Source organism: Drosophila rhopaloa, unplaced genomic scaffold (genome assembly GCF_018152115.1).
Source record: "Drosophila rhopaloa isolate 14029-0021.01 unplaced genomic scaffold, ASM1815211v1 contig_115, whole genome shotgun sequence".
NCBI classification, from domain to species: domain Eukaryota; kingdom Metazoa; phylum Arthropoda; class Insecta; order Diptera; family Drosophilidae; genus Drosophila; species Drosophila rhopaloa.
This window is the reverse complement of record NW_025334990.1, coordinates 12,908,858-12,925,055: the sequence shown is the minus strand read 5'-3', so window position 1 is coordinate 12,925,055 and position 16,198 is coordinate 12,908,858. Positions and strand designations below refer to the sequence as shown.

The 16,198-nt window shown below is 43.6% G+C and overlaps 1 protein-coding gene across 1 annotated transcript in view; it reads right to left on the bottom strand.

The window, feature by feature from the left end:
• Positions 1-465: 465 nt before the first annotated feature.
• The window catches only part of LOC108040864 (ataxin-2 homolog), a 29,853-nt gene continuing 14,120 nt past the window's right edge, over positions 466-16,198 (bottom strand). Inside the window, 8 exon segments of the mRNA XM_017118518.1 lie at positions 466-1,332; positions 3,809-4,307; positions 7,091-7,355; positions 7,357-7,763; positions 7,873-7,981; positions 11,259-11,548; positions 12,537-12,797; positions 15,102-16,011. Coding sequence (XP_016974007.1) covers positions 657-1,332; positions 3,809-4,307; positions 7,091-7,355; positions 7,357-7,763; positions 7,873-7,981; positions 11,259-11,548; positions 12,537-12,797; positions 15,102-15,468 — 2,874 coding nt within the window. The 5' untranslated portion in view covers positions 15,469-16,011 and the 3' untranslated portion in view covers positions 466-656.

Here is a 16,198-nt window from a genome sequence, read left to right as displayed (position 1 = left end):
CTCCAAGCACACTTTGTATGCGCCCAATGCCTTGGAAAGATGATGAACGCTCCAAGTTTCAGTACGTGTGTGTGTTTTTTTTGGGGCAATGTTTCAGGAGTTTGTGTGTTTTGCATGAAACTTGATGCTTTTTTGCTGACACCCACCGGGAATAAACGCAGGTATTATGATTATTACTCCTCGCCCTGTAACATTTCGGGGTTCGCAGCCAGAATTAATATAAATATCCCTTGCTTTTTACGGCAGTGTGGGCAATAATATATGTTAATGTGATTAGGTTGCACATAATTCAGCAGATGCAAACGGTGACATGATGAGCCGAATATTTATGCTTCACTGAAAATTTGCTAAACTTTTGGCCATCAGGGAAACATGATATTTGACAAGTATTTGGCATGCCAGAAACGTTTGTGACCCAGTATCCGATTACCTGAATGCTGTTGAACGCCAGAAAAAAGCTGAGAGAATTTGAAAATTCCAAAAATTCCGTTTATTTACACAAATTCACTTGAATTCCCGACAACATACGAGCTCTCATTATTTCGCTAGGCAGACAAATGTACACTGAGATGGGCTAGTTTTGGGTTAATTACACAGTACACTTAGCCTAAGATTCAAGCATTCGGATTGCAGATTCGATTGTTTTGGATAGAGGACTATGCATCCGTGCGGGCCAACTTCAGTCGCACGGCGATGCGCTTGCACTTCCACATGAGCTGCGTCTCCAGGATGCTGAAGGACATGGCCACCAGGACGAGGCCGAGCAGCAAGTAGGCGCAGCAGGCGTACAGCTGCAGCTCCGGTCCATTGAAACTCCTAGCGGGCACGAAATCGCCATAGCCAATGGTCGACAGGGTCACGAAGCAGAAGTAGGCCCCATCCACCAGCGACCAGTTCTCCCAGAGGGCAAAGATCACGGTGCCCACGCAGATGTAGCAGGCCAGGATGAGCAGCACCAGGCTGATGGGCACCTGCCGTCCCCCCTCCGCCTCCTCGTCGTCCTCGGAGTCCTCCGAGTCCTGCGCCTCGCGGCAGTCCTGTGCGTCGCAGTGGTAGCGAAGCTTCTTCAGCACGAACTGCTCGCTACCGTGCTGCATGTACTCCTCGTCGTCGGAGGTCTCCGTGTTGTTGGCCGTGCTGTCGTACAAAGTTCCGGAGGCGTGTCTGTGGCATCGACGCGTCAGCAGCAGCGTCTTGCGGCCCAGCGGTTGCAGCGGGTGGCGGTGAAGGGGGGCGTGGCTGCGGCCTGGTTGTCCTGCGGCCGAGTCCTGCGGCACGCTCAAAGGACTCGCTATCAACGGCACCCGCGACGGCGTTCCGTGCGGGCAGTTGCTGCAAAATGATAAAAAGAAAAACGAAATGGAAAAACACGGATGGACAATAAATATTTATGCCGCAGCTGACCATAAAATAAATCAATTAGGCATAAAAAGCAAGCCCCAGAGCAACCTCAGGCCGTAAAAAGGAAATAGCTGCCAGTCCTCCCATCTCGTCCTGTTCAATCAATAAGGCATAAAACTGTCGGTATACGTGTTCTACACTGGTCGGGCTCACCAGGCGTATGCGTGATATTGGGAGAACTACCTTTTTGGGTCACTACAAAAATATCCTGTACCCTGTGTAGATGTCATAAAATTATTTCTTAATACCAAGGACAAAATATAATCGTTATTTGATTTAGTAAAGACATTGGAGTTAAAGTATAGTTTTTGTAAAATTATCTTCAAGAAATGGTTTGTAATTTGTATAGCCTTAAAATAAGTTATTTCAATTATAAGCAATTTGGGCAACAGGTATTACAAATACTTGCATTTTGCAGACCTAAGAAAAATATTTTTTTTGAGAATCTAGTGCAACAAATATAAATATAAATGCTTAAAATGTTTTAAAGAAATAACTGTAACAAAAAAATGCATTATTTTTAAAGAGAAGCGTTCAACATAAACAAAATATTCCAGTAGAAAAGAAAATTGAATTTATATAAATTAAAGCCTGGATTAAAGTCTGGATTACTACCAAAGCAACTGATAAGCCGATTCCCAAAATCACTGCAATTGAAAATTGAAGAGCCAAATCGAGACTGATTTGATTGACAATCCAAATCCCAATGCCTCTTGAGTTGCCACGAACGAGCGTCTCGACAACCTGCAACAGTCCCCGGGGAAAGCTCTTTGGTCGGCACTCCGGTTGCCAGGAGTTCACTCTGTCAAACCAATTCGGCGAACATTTATTGAACTTGGCCAACAGACTCTCGGGGAAAGGCAGGCACTCGGCTGGACAAACACTTGCTGGAGATGCACTTGCACAGCGATTGGCCGAACAAGTGAGAGAAAACCTATTTCCGATTTCGGCAGCGATCAATAAGGTCAACATCACGTGTGCACATACACATATGTTTACCTAAGACGAGACGGATGGAAAGGCAAACAGGAGCAGTGGGCTGCGATTAATTGACCCGATTCATTGCGAGTGAGTGCCCAGCTCGGCTTACAATTAATTACAGACAGACAGGGCTGAAACTGAAACCGAGAAGGGGAGATATATATTCGCGCATATATATATCTGCCACAGGGCGCCCGCGACGCGTGCCCAGGTTCACTGTCAAAATTAATTACCAGATGCTGCTGCTGCTACTGCTTTTTATTAAATAAAATGCTCAAAATGTGCGCTCAAAAAGGCGAAGGAAACCATCATCAGAAGCGGAGCACTCTTCACTCTGGCAGGAAGTGGTGGGCGAAGGGGGATTTCAGCCACCACAGGGGGGAATGAGAATCCGCAAGGCTGTTCAAGGGAAATGTGGGTGGATAGGTGGGTGGTTGGGCGGTTGGGTGGTAAAACGCAGCAGTGTGCATCATGCAGATTCTGAAGTGTTGATTTAAAGTGTTGCTGGCAGGCAGAAAGTTTGTTTTGGAAATTAAATTAACAGTTTTCACTCAGCATTTGGATCTCGATTTTAGTCGGGATAAAACCGAAAGCTTTAATCAAAAGCAACTTAAATACCTGTATATTCTCCTTAATGCAATCGTTTTGATGCCTTTTTCCTGCCCATATCAACACAACCTAAATTTCCTGATTTCTGACTAATTTGGTTTTGAATTAAATGTACTTTATGGTAAATACCATCTACAGTAACTTAATATAATTTAATGGATTTTTATTGACTTTGGGTTTTGATAGCTATAATGTTTTTATTAAATTTTTCGACCAATATCTTTGAGTTTATGGTATAACTTCGCCAAAATGCGACGCACAGCCAAAAGGATGACTGTTTTGTGCAGCTGAGGACCTAAACTATCAATTCCAGGCCGATTTGGACAAATTTATTTTTTGACCGATTTCCGCATTTCTTTTTTTGCTGAAGCTCGGCCAAAAAATAATTTTTGATCTGTGAATGTCACTTGATTGAAAATTTTATAACGAATTTAAAGAGGTATGACATTCCAACATAAGACCATTATTTCCACGGGTTTTAATCAAAAAACCTAGAAAAAAGTTGATTTTTCCGGATCTCCGGATTTCAGAATTTTGGATCATCTATTTTTGCGAAAAATCGACCAAAATGAAAATTTTGAGCTGTGAATGCCACTCTTTTGGAAATTTTATAACGAATTCAACGAGTTATGACATTCCAACATATGACCATTCGTTCCCAAAGTTTTGATCAAAAAACTGAAATAAAAGTAGATTTTGTTTGGACAACTCAGGATATTAATTAAAGTTGACACAACCTGTATGTACAATTTATCTTGATTTGCATTCGCTTTTCTTAAACCGAGACCAATATTATTTTTGTGTGCTGAATACATACCTCAATCGCTCCCGTTCCAGCTCATCCTCGTCCTCCATGATGTCCACGGTGCCCGAGGAGTTGGCGCTTAGCAGAGCCGACAATGTTGCTGCTGCAGAGGAGGCAGTTGTAGTGGCTGCTCCTGCAGATGTTGTAGGCGGAGGAGGGGGAGGGGGTGCTGCACCGACCATGCCACAAAAACCTGCGGCCATAAAACTGTTATCGGGCAGTGTTGCTGCTGCCCCTCCCCTGGCAGCAACCAGTGTTGCTGCTGCTGTGGGTGTTGCTCCTGTGCCTGCGGCTCCTTTAATTCCCGACGACAGTTGTGGGCTTGTTGCTGCGGCCGTGTAGGTTAACAATGGACCTGCTGCCGCCATGCCTGTTGCTACTGCCCCCGAATGCGGCGGTGGTGGCAATAAATCATGCCTGCCGGATAAGTCTGGCGATCCCGTGCTGCAGTCCATCAGCGCGTTGATCTCGTGTGGCAACGGTTTCGTCACGAACTTGGCCCGTCGCACAGCTGCAATGGGTGCAAAATAAAACGAACCTTGGTAAAATACAAATATTTCAGTAATTAATTAAATAATATTAACCGCACACTGTTAAAAAGCTGGAATGGTTGGAAAATGAAACGAATCCTCGTAAAATACAATAGTTTTATTAACCGAAATTAACTGGGTTAAAAGTAAACCAAACTTCTAATTCAAGAACAACATTAACCGAAATATACAATTACATACGGCCCAAAAAAAAAGTTTGGTGCACAAATTGGCAAAACAACTTCCGGCAACTGCCACACACGGTTAGATTATCCCGTTAGCCCGTTAGTTCCGCCGGAAGTGGCAGTGGCAGCAGCGGGAAAAGCCGGAAAAGTTGTGCATTTAGCCAACGACACACGAAGGGGCGAGGGGAATGGTAGGGACACACTGCAAAAATTATTTGCTTTGCATTTTCAAAGTTCGCCCCAACAATGCAACAATGTGGCGGAACGTTCCGGACTCGCATTGCCATTTCCCCCGACTTTTAACCCAAAAGTTTGGCGTTAGCTTTCATTAGCGGCTGCCAGTGGCAAAGTCGGGATGTCAGAGGGCATTAAAACATCTGGCGGTGCACACAGTGGGCAATTGTCGGGGGCACAACGCTCTTTCAACTCTTCGCTACTGCGGGAAATTATGCAAAAATACGAAATTACACCCACTAGGGACTTTAACTTTAAGAATTTGGAGGGGTGAAAAATTTTATTCATATTTATCCTTTAATTAGATTTTACTTTTACTTAAGAACATAAATGGAAAAGACAAAGCTACTTGGGAAGATAACCTCTAGACAGATAGGAAGATTTTAGGTTCTGTGAATTATCTTACTTTTAAAATCTATAAAAGTACTAAATAAAATAAAGCAACCAAACATACCATTTTTAGTGAATGGGTAAAACTAATCAATTTTATTTAGTGCAATAAAATGATTATGTTACTATTCTATAACTTTTCTCAAAATAAAATTGATTAGTTTTACCCATTCACTAAAAATGTTGTGTTTGATTGCTTTATTTTTGTTTTCGTATATTTGCCTTGAATATTAATCTATACCAACTGAATGGGTTTTAAAATCCAGAAACAAGTAATATGGAAAATGTTCCGCACAACCACTGTCCTGACTTTATAGTTTTGCACTCTGGCGACCGAAAAAACGGAAGGAAGCGTACGTCTTTCACTTTGCAGCTGTCAGCAGGACGCCAGCAAATCGCGGTGCGGAGTGGAGTGGTCTGCTCCGGACATGGCCAATTTGAAAATATTTACTTAAACTTGGACACCATACACACACAGGCACACACACTGGTTTACAGAGCAGCAAAGGCACAAAGACATTCATTAGAGTGCAGGAACACACACACCCCCCATCTGTATATATAGCACTATATATCCGGACTCGCAGGAAAGTCACTTTGGTCCTGCGGTGGAGGTTGCAGCAACTTTGGCCGGGCTTTAATGGTGCGGTTTGCCGCGGATTCAGGACCTCGGGGGAGTGGACTCCGGCTCCTCCATTTCGGAGTCGTGTCCGGGTGCCAGTGGCAGACAATTAACATGCATAATGGAATCAATGGGGACGTCATTCGTACGCTGACAAATGGCCGAGTCGCACGCTAGAATGTGCTGTGAAATTAAGCGGAATCCTTTGACAAAGCGAGTCACGTGCCGTCGCCTTTTCGACGACAAAGAGCAGTTAACTTTAATGAGTTTTGCATGCGTTGCACAAGCTGAGAATCCGGCACTGCTGTCTTCTTTATGCCAAGTCATCATTATCGTCAATAAAACTGTCGCACATGTCGAAAGTTGCCTCAAGTGCATGATGTCCTTGTGCTTGTGTTGGTGTTGTTACTGTTGTTGCCGATGTCCTGGCATGTCAAGCAGCACAAGTTGAAAACTTTTAATGCCGGCGAAGTGTGTGTCTGCTTAACTCTGTCATCATTTTAACACGCTGCTGCTTCCGCAGCCTGCAAGCTGCCGATGATGATGATGGAAATTGTTATATAATTGAAAGCGTAAATGAGCACTGCGAGGTGGGGGCTGAAGGGGGGAGGGGCGGTGAACGATCGTCCTGCGACAACATGGCGTATGATTGATTGATTACTGTTCGTTCGGTTTTGTTTTGGGGGCTCAGGTTAAGCCAAAGCTGTCAGCAGAACATTTTCGGTTTTGGCCTGCCATTATGCCTGGCACAATTTGTTCATCCAATTAAATTCCATTTTCCTTTGTTGCAAATTATGCAAATTTCCTGCCTCACCAGCATTAGCACTCATTAACAATTCACAAATATATGGCAATTTACTCCAATTATTTCTGAATACATTTGAACATAGTTATCGATTTTACATAACATATTTATGACACATACTTTGTAAAACAATTCGAAACTCTACTGCCGAATGGTTAAAATTCCATATAAGATGAGCCTATCAAATATAGAATTTAAGTTTAGAAACAGTATTAAACTCCCATTTACAAATGACTTTAAAAATCTTGAAATAGTATTCCTGGTTCCCTTTTAGTGCTTAATCGAACTACAAACTTTTATACACAAGAAACTTCTAGCTTTCCAGGAAATATAAAAATAAATTACCATACAAAGTCCGTTTAAATCGAGATGTACCTTTGAAAACTATGAAATTTAGCTAAGCTCGTAGTCTAGTTCAGCAAGTAAGTCAAATTCGTGGAAGGTCTTCTATCAAAACCATATTTGACAGCTCTCTGTGAGTTCATTTCCTACAAACGCAGCAATAAACAAGGCAATTTCATTACTCACCGTGCACGTTGGCCGTCTGATAGGCTGGCGGCGGTGGCAACGTGATGGCCTCCAGTGTGGATGCCTCGGATCCTGTGACGAGATTCCCGACTGCTGCATCCTGAAGTCCAGAAGCCAACACTCGATGCTTCCCGGATGCGGGTTGCAAGTGTATCGTGTGATACTTGACCAGCGGCTGTTGACTCAGGCTGTGATTCCCAATGGGATTCGCATTCGCATTCGCATTCGAATTCGGGTGGGATTGGACGTGGGCGGGGCTGCCGGGGGGCGGAGGGGGCGGGGCCGAACGGAAAGTATATCGTGGCAGTCGCGGGCGCATAACAATTGGGCGGCACTGTCATCGGCATTCGCAGCATGCTGCTGGGCACGGCCACGAAATTCTGTTGCAGTTGCTGCGGGTGTTGCTGGTGTGGCTGGTGTTGCTGCAGTTGCAGCTGGTGATGTTGCTGCTGCAGCTGATGATGTTGTCGCGGGAGAGTTGCTGTCGATAATTGCTGCTGCAGTTGCTGTTGCTGCGGTGCGTATTTCAGCAATGCGCTGCCCGATGTCGTTGTCATTAGCATGACATCCGGCTGTTGCTGTTGCTGCAACTGCAATTGCTGCTGCTGTTGTTGCTGTTGCTGCTGGTAAAAATGCTGCTGCTGATTCAAGTTGCGCAACAATTGACAGGCATCTGCTGACCGCACGGAAGAAAGGAACGAACAGACGTGTTCAAGATGATTAACGACTTGCAATTGTGCTGACAATACAATTAGCATGCGAACAATGGCAACGACACTCACCTCCTTCCTTTTTGTCCGGCGGCAGTTTTCCCTTTTGGCCGTAATCCAAGCAGTCATTTAAGCTCGTCTCACTGTTGGCCGCATCGTACTTGCAGCCCTTGCAATTAGCCTGCAGAGGGAAACCCAAATTATTTAAATTGTGGTAATTAAAAGGTTCAATTGCTTAACAATTGCTGCACAAATTATAATAGCGACTTTCCTCAGTGCAATAAAAATCTTAAGAGGTTTTTAAACATATATAAAAGTGGGTTAAAGTATGCAATAATATGTTTGAATCCTAGTTTGAGTTCAATAAATAAATGCCATGCTTGTGTTTTGTGATCTGCATACCTATGTTTATGATATATAATAATTGATAAATCCTTAACTTCTAGTAAAAAGGACATTGCAAGAATCGATATTTTAACTGGCATATTTTTGCTCTGTGTAACTTAAGGGTAATTCCAAATAATCATCTAAGCGAAATGCGTAATGCTATTTCATTCTGGAGATCTCCTCTGCCCACACTGCGGCTACTTGACATGACAGGGCCAATGGCAATAAAACACGTAATTTGCAGGCTCAATCGCAGGCCTTCTTGGGGCCCAAAACTGATGTCATCATTGCCGTGGTTCCTGGTCCTCAAAAGCTGTTTGCGGCCAAACGCCTGGCAACTCGTGTGCTTTGCGGTTCTGCGGCATCATCATCATCCAATGCCAGGCAAATCTAATGGACACACAGGCACAAACAAGCGATGGAAATTGGGGGGGAAATGTGAAATGTCTCCCTGCTAGTCTTGCGGTTTGGGCCGGAAAACCCAGACCCAAAACCAAAAACCCGTTACGGCATGCGTCATGATAATTGCAAAGACGAAAGCAAAGGCCAAAAGGCCAAAAGCCAAAATGGCAGCAGTCAACACGATGGCGATAATAATTCAGCCGATGACTGCACATCCCCAGAGTCAACCGCAATCTGCTGGCTGTCTTATCAATTTCAATTGCCAGTCGCAAAAGCCCAAAAGTCCCCTTTCGGTTGAGCATCGTTTTCGTCCTGGAAGATTGGATTGCGCCCTAATGAGTTGTTGAATGCAACATGGAGATCCAAACAAGCCGGCGCCATTCTGCCATTCTGCCAAATGCAAAAATCCTGTTCAACAAGTCGCCGGCCTAGCGAAACTAGCAATCCTGAAAGGAATGCCATGCTCGAGTGGCTGGGAACACGGCAAGTAGATTACCACTCGAGCTCTGGAGAATGCGGAAAAGTTTTCAGTTTTTAGCACCAGGCCATGCAGCTTCGACTGGCATTTGGTGTTCCTGGCCAAATCAAATCAATTAGGGCCAAAAGTGCCGGAAATGAGAAGTTATTCCATGCCTCCAGTGTAATTGTTGAGTTTTGCAAGGAAAACTTTTTCCACCGCCGCATTAAAGTGGCTCGCACTCATTTCAATTTCAATTTCAATTTACCTGCTTGGCACGAAAACCGGGCCACTTGGCCGGGAAAAAATTTAATTTATGCCGCCGCCATTTGACCCGACTCAAACTGCAAACTAAAGTTTGCCCAACTCTTAAAGTGTCGAAAGGGGGTTCTCTTGACTCGCTTAAAGAGTCAACTTTTGTGGCGGCTGCGGGGGAACTTGAAGTTTGACGGGCAAAGTTAGCTAGGAGTTCATTAAAAGTGTCGAGTTCGCAAGTAAATGTTAATTTATGAAATTAAATTTTTGCTTGCCCCGGCCACCGCAAAATCAGTTATTTATTTATTGAACCCTGTTGTTCGCTTTCGTTTTTCCCCGCTCAGCCATAAATTGCCAATTAAACAGAAATTTGTGCAAGCAATACAAACAGGAGGACAAATATGAGTGGCCGCAATTGAAAAAGGCTGCGAGTGCAAACAGACCGAAACACTTTTTGTGCCTTAAAGCTTTAAAAGCAAACATTTTTCCTGGGGATTCGTACATGGAAAGGCCGGAACTCCACGTTCCAAAAACAGAAATGTCATTACGGGAGGCCAGCAAATCACTTACAAAACTTATGCACGAATGCACAAAACACGCAAACAAACAAATACGAATACGAAAAACAAAAAAAATAAATAAAATAGAAGGGCTACGGCAACCTAGTCAGAGTTTTGATATCCTAAAAAATTACTTATAATGTATACAACGGAGGTATACAAATAAAACGCAATAAACCAGGGAAAAACGTGAAACCGAACCCAAAACCGTCTGCAGTGGGAAGACCTAGAAAGTAAAAACGGAAAATAAAAAGGCCAAGAGAAAAGTTCGTTGTTGTTTTTCCCAAATCAATTACAAACTTTCAGTTTGCGTTAATAGAAATCCGGACCCGAGTGGAGATCCACTTAAAAGGCTTCTGCTGTCGTAATTAAAAGCCGTAATTCTAGACTTCAGTGCAGTTTAATGTTCGAAAAAATCGTTTGAATGCCATTGAGCAATAAGCAAAACGCAGGACAATCGAACCCCTCGAAATCGAAGATTCCCATCACATTTTGGCTTAGGAGCTTTGCCATTTCCATCTATCACCGAGCCAAAGGTTCAGGTTTTTCCGGAAAAGTTTCCTGGGAAAATGGGTGGTTGGAAAAACTACAAGCGAAACACTTAGTGAGTAGTGGGAAAAGTTCATGCGTAAAACGGCGGAGTAGCCAGCGAAAGTTTTTCCCCAAGAACTTTGGACACGCGAAACAATGTCGAAAGTTTACTTTAAACCGGAATGCAGAGCAAAACACTTTGGAATCTTTTCTTTTTTGGCTACAAAGCAGCAACAGTTGCTGCTCGACAGAAAGTAAATAAGTTGTCCCTTCAACTATCGAATTAGGGTCCATGAAAATGTTCTCGAGTTGCAGTCAGTCGATGAACTCGGTGCAGCTGCTGTCCAAAGTTAAACAATATCAATCATACGCCATGGCTGCGTGCTCGTTTTTTGAGCTAAGAAACTGAGAAAAACCTTTGGGAAATCATTCTACTCTTCAACGGTTTTTTTTTCAAAGGAACTCTATTTGATTGCCAAATGAAATTTAAGAGGGTGACTGAATTACTGAATTTAACTTCAGATATGTATTTGGAACAAGAACACTTAAAACTAAAATTTTTTTGCAAGAACTAAAACTGTAAAGTAACTTAAATAATGAAAATACAATAGCTTAAAAATGTATGGTAAAATGTAAGCTTATAGGGTACAAATAAATAATCGCTAACAATAGCCCTTTAGTTCTTTTAATAATTAAATAGAAAAATATAATTTAGTTTGGTATAATTTTACTAAGCAGCACTCATCCCTTTAACTATCTCCTTAAAGTACATAAAAATGTAATGTAGATGGGGATACGGTCTGTTTACAAACGGAAGCTGCTGGCCTCGTTCAAACGATATCAATCATACGCCATGGCTGCCTTACCATTCGTCGCTTGGATCCCTTTCCCTTGTCCTTCATCCTCGACTTGGCCAGTGGCATCGGTGTCATCGCTGTGCTGGCAGTTGGCGTTGAGGTCCCGGGCGTGGACTTCCTCCGGTGCTCCTGGTGCCTCTGCAGCTGGCAGCAGAGCCGCACGTAGGTGCACTGGAGGCCATCGGCGAGCAGGGCTCCCAGGCTGGACAGGCACATCAGCATCAGGGGCACGCCCACCAGGGCGTAGAAAATGGTGGCCAGTTTCCCGGCGGCGGTGCGCGGCGTCAGGCTGCCGTGACCTGCAAGGATCGGACAAGGATAATACATCTGGTTTAGAGCATGAGAATGGCAAGCACGAACGGGCTAATATAAATGCATGTACTTTTAATCGGATGGGTGAGAAGGAGCCGAGGAATGGAGCAGGGTCCTTGGGGACTCAATCTGTGGAGGAGTGGTGCAGCATATCAAATTACTTTTCACAAGGACAAACTAGGGGAAGTTTAATGGGACACCAATTAAATGCTACACTGTTCTTTAAAGTTAGCCTACAATGGAATTTAAACATTAGTCAGTAACATATATTTATGTTGACTATTTCCTTGTATAAATTATAGAGAATTGCTTGCTAAAAGAACACTTTCTAACATTTCTGCAAATAAAGTGTAAGTTCCATAACTTAAATTACACTCAAGGATGGCAGCCATTAATGGAAATTTACATGCACTAGGCAATTACTCCACTTCATAAGCACTCATTATATGGCTAATATTTGCCACTCTAACCTAGTTATTGTTTGACCTAAGCCATGTAGACAATAAATCCGTTTAGCGACATATTTCAGTGCTTATATACATCCCTGCCAATGGACTTTCTCTGGGATTAACTGGCATGCTGTTAAAGTTAAAGACCATGAGATACAGTTAATTTGTAACAACAAGGATGGCCCATCATTTAGCATATGCAAATATTTTGGCCCGGCCTCCGGGTCGTATACGCAATGTCTGATGATGTCCTGGCACTTCAATGGCCGCTCCTGTGGCTTAGTTTGCCCTCGAAGGCGTTGGGCTGTCGAGCTCTACTTAGACCCCCGCAAAGTAAATATTTGTTGGCCACAGCACGAGTTGTGTTTTGGCCTGGCCGAGATCATAATAAGCAGCTCTGCTCCCAAGTTAACCACTTAACATAAATCCAAACGGTATTTCGGGGCAGTGTAAGTGAAGGGGAAAGTAAGGAAAGGGAAAGGGAAAGGGAAAGGGAAAGGGAAACGGAAACAGAAGCGGAACTCACCAATTGTCGTTATCACAGTGACCGAGTAGAGCAGGGCCTCGCTGAAAGTCCAGCTCTGCGAGTCGCCGGCATCGTAGCCAAAGTGGCCCAAGGCGCTGGCACTTCCCCCCTGGAAGAGTCCTCCTCCTCCACCGCCTCCTAATCCGCCGGAGGAACCACCGGATCCTTGACGCGTGGCCGCCACAATGGATCCCTCGAAGCGACGCAGCTGCTCGTGGACCAACATCGTCCAGTTGCGTTCATACAGAACGTTGAGTTTCTCTGCAAGAAATGTGGGAGAAGAACATCGAAGAAAAAAGAAAGGTTAAATCGGGTCCTCTTTAGAATGCGTTCAAGTGTCCTTTCCGTAATTATGCAATTTCATGCCAAGTGCAGCGACAGCCTTCGACCTCCCATCGACACGGCCGACAAGTGCCGACAAATCGGACTATCCTCACTCGCATCCTTCGCTCACCTTGTCCCAGTCCTTATCCTCCAACCTCCAACCCCCTCACCCATCCCAATCCTCCCACTCGATTTCGGTCGCCTGTCTTGAGGAATCTGCTCCATTTGATGTCGTGTGTTCGCCTCTTGCAAATTGCAGAGGTCGCTTGTTAACAGCAGTTTGAGACTAGTTTGCTGTCTTGCCTGTCGGCCACGCCCTTTTCACGCCCTCTGGCCTTGGATGGGGGTGTTGGTTGGGGTATTGGAGGTGTGGCTGTAGGGCCCTCCAGTCTCGAAGCCTCAAGGGTGCACTTCCCCAGACATCATCCACTCCCAGACATCAGCCACCCACCGCAATCGAGTGGAGCTAGTTGCCAAGAACAAAGCCAAAATCAAACGATATTCTGTGCCAATCTTTTCAAACTTAATCGACTGACTCTGGAAATTCCTCTTTGGCTCAGGACACTTGAGTTTATAAGAAACTAATTGGCAATGAATAACAATCCGAAACCAATATTGAACTTTTAGTTAGAGCATTTTTGCTTTACAGCTGGGGAATACAAATTTTATATTTCATGAGTGCCATTATGTTTTAGCACCTAAAATTTCTTAAACATGATTATAATTCTGTTAGATTCAGTAATACTCCAGGCTTAAACAGTTATCTTCTTGGTTTTGAGTATATGTAAACTAGGTTTTATAAGAAACTAATTGGCAATAAATAATGACCATCCTGAATTTGGTATTCTTAAGTTGATTTCGTATTCATTTAAATTTTCGTTTGAAGGGAATGTAGTTTTATTTATGCCAGCTATGTTGGGCTAAAGATTTTAATTAGATAGCTCAACTTAAGGGTTTAATGACAAGGATATTCCAACTTATATCCCTTTATTATTATTTCTCTAAAATATTTCTTTAGACAACATTAACCCTTAAAAATCTCAACTCACGCTAAGGCAAATAATAAATTACTTGTGTTTTGGAGAGGCTGTAAGGCAAAACGAATGGAGCACATCATTAGGCGCTCGTTGATAAGCTCATCGAATTAATCATAAGCCAGGTGGAACGCGGATGAGCTCAAGTTAATTGGTTTATTTATTATGTGAAATTTTAATTAAATAAACATCAGGTCTAATACACACGCACGTGCCACTGCGCCAATGGAATCTTCTCCCCAGTCTCGAATCGAGTGCCACTGGCAGGTGCGACAAAGTAATTAATTTCACATAAATCAGGCCAACAAATAGACCTCAAAATAGTTGCGATAAACGCCATTCCGCCGAATCGATGGAATATCGCACATTTGTGAAAATTTCTAAATGGCCCAGCCTAACCAAATATTTGACTATGCAAATATTTAGCTATTATTCAATTCAGTAGATGTGAAAATGAAATTTAGCCGGTCTTTTGTTTGAAATTGAGTGGGATGAGCCATTTTTGGGAGGGGGTGCCTTGTTTGCTGGTACTTATAATTAAAATATTTGTGCTGGCTGTGCACCGCCGCTACTATTTACTTAGCATTATTGGACGATAACAAAACATTGTCGCTTTAATGTTCGAATTACTTTGGCAATTTGCAGGCAAATCAAGCGTGCAAAACACGCCGAAAATTTACGGGCAATGCGGCAAAAATGTGGCGGCCAATAATTTATACAGATTTTTTTTTGTGCGTCGCCAGCGAAGCGTTAAAATGTTTGCTGCATGTTCACGCAAAAACAAAAAGCTCAAAATATTAGATCAAAAGAGAGCTTTGTTTTCCTATATTTTTAGAGGAATTTTGTTCAAGAATTTATTTTATGTAACAATTAATCATCAGGAAACTCAGACTGGTACCTTAACAATTTGTTTATGTTTTATATTTATCTAAGACAAATGCTTCCTGATTAAATATTTTGTGATATTTAAAACTGTGGACTGGTAAATTTGTTGAGTAAATAAATAAATCTGCAGGCAAAAGAAAACGACATACCATGATAACATGATATGTACGACATATTAATATTAAACACCAAAATTTTAAAGAAGTTGTACTTATTTCCTCTAAGATTCATTTACCATTTGTTAAAAATTTTGGTGGACATTTCATTTAAATATGCTATTCTTTTAAATAAAAATATGATTATTAATTAAATTGATGCCCACCTGTAATGATCCAGAGTTCGCGCAGACAATCCTCTCGGCTCTTGACAATGGCCGCCGATTTGCTGAGGTCCTGGGGCGCCTCCAGCAGCGGGAAGATGAGGGCGCCCAGCACGGAGTAGCCGATGACCAGGAGCACCAGCCCCGGCGTGGAGAGCAGCAGCTTGAGGATGTGGCCGCAGCAGCGCCGGATGCCGCTGCCCGGCTTGGCTGTCAGCGAGGCGGTGGTCCTGGCCCCCACCTCCGATCCGCATCCAGTTGCTCCGCCTCCTGTTCCTGCTCCAGACTCGCCGGGATCCGTCTCATCGTCGATGCCACAGTCCAGCTGGGGCGGCTGCTTGGCCCTAATCGCCTGCTCAACGTCGGACATGATCGCTCAGTGTTCAATGGCATTTAGTGGCCACCTGCTCCTCCTCGGCTTCCGCTTTCGTTTCCGTTTCCAGCAAGCATTTCCGTTTCCGCTGGCAGCAGATTCCGTGATTCATGGCTCGTCCAACCCCTTGGCTCACTAATTGCAACAGCGATTTCTCATCATTCGCAATGTCGCTCTGTTCTCCCTATATCCCAACCTATATCCCCCCTATATCTTTGTCCCCTGGTTGTCTGTCGACTGTCTTCCTATCCGCTTGTTGCCTTCAGCAAGCGTATTATGTTTTAAGCTGTCGTTGACTCGTTTTTGCTGCTTTTGCTGACGATGTTGCTGCTGTTGCTGGTGATGTTGCTGCTGTTGTTGCTGCTGTTGCTGTTGCTGTTGTTGCTGCTGTTGCTGTTGCTGATGTTGCTGATGTTGCTGACGTGGCATTTACCATTGTTCCTGGTCTATGCACTCCAAAGACTCTTCCTCCACTCGGCCGTTTGTACTTTTAAAGTTGTTGTGCCAGTTTCTTCCCCTTCGTTTCGCCGTGCTGCCTGCCTGTAATTGAAAACATTTGTATGCTGTAGTTGGTCTTAGTATTCATATTGTTGCAGTTGTTGCTGCTGAAGCTGATGCCTGGGTGCTTCCGTTGAAGTGCACTTGGGAGTAGGTTAAGCGCACACAAAGTGAAAACGTACTAAATTTGACACTTCACTTAATCTAATTAGCAACTCTTTAAGTCACA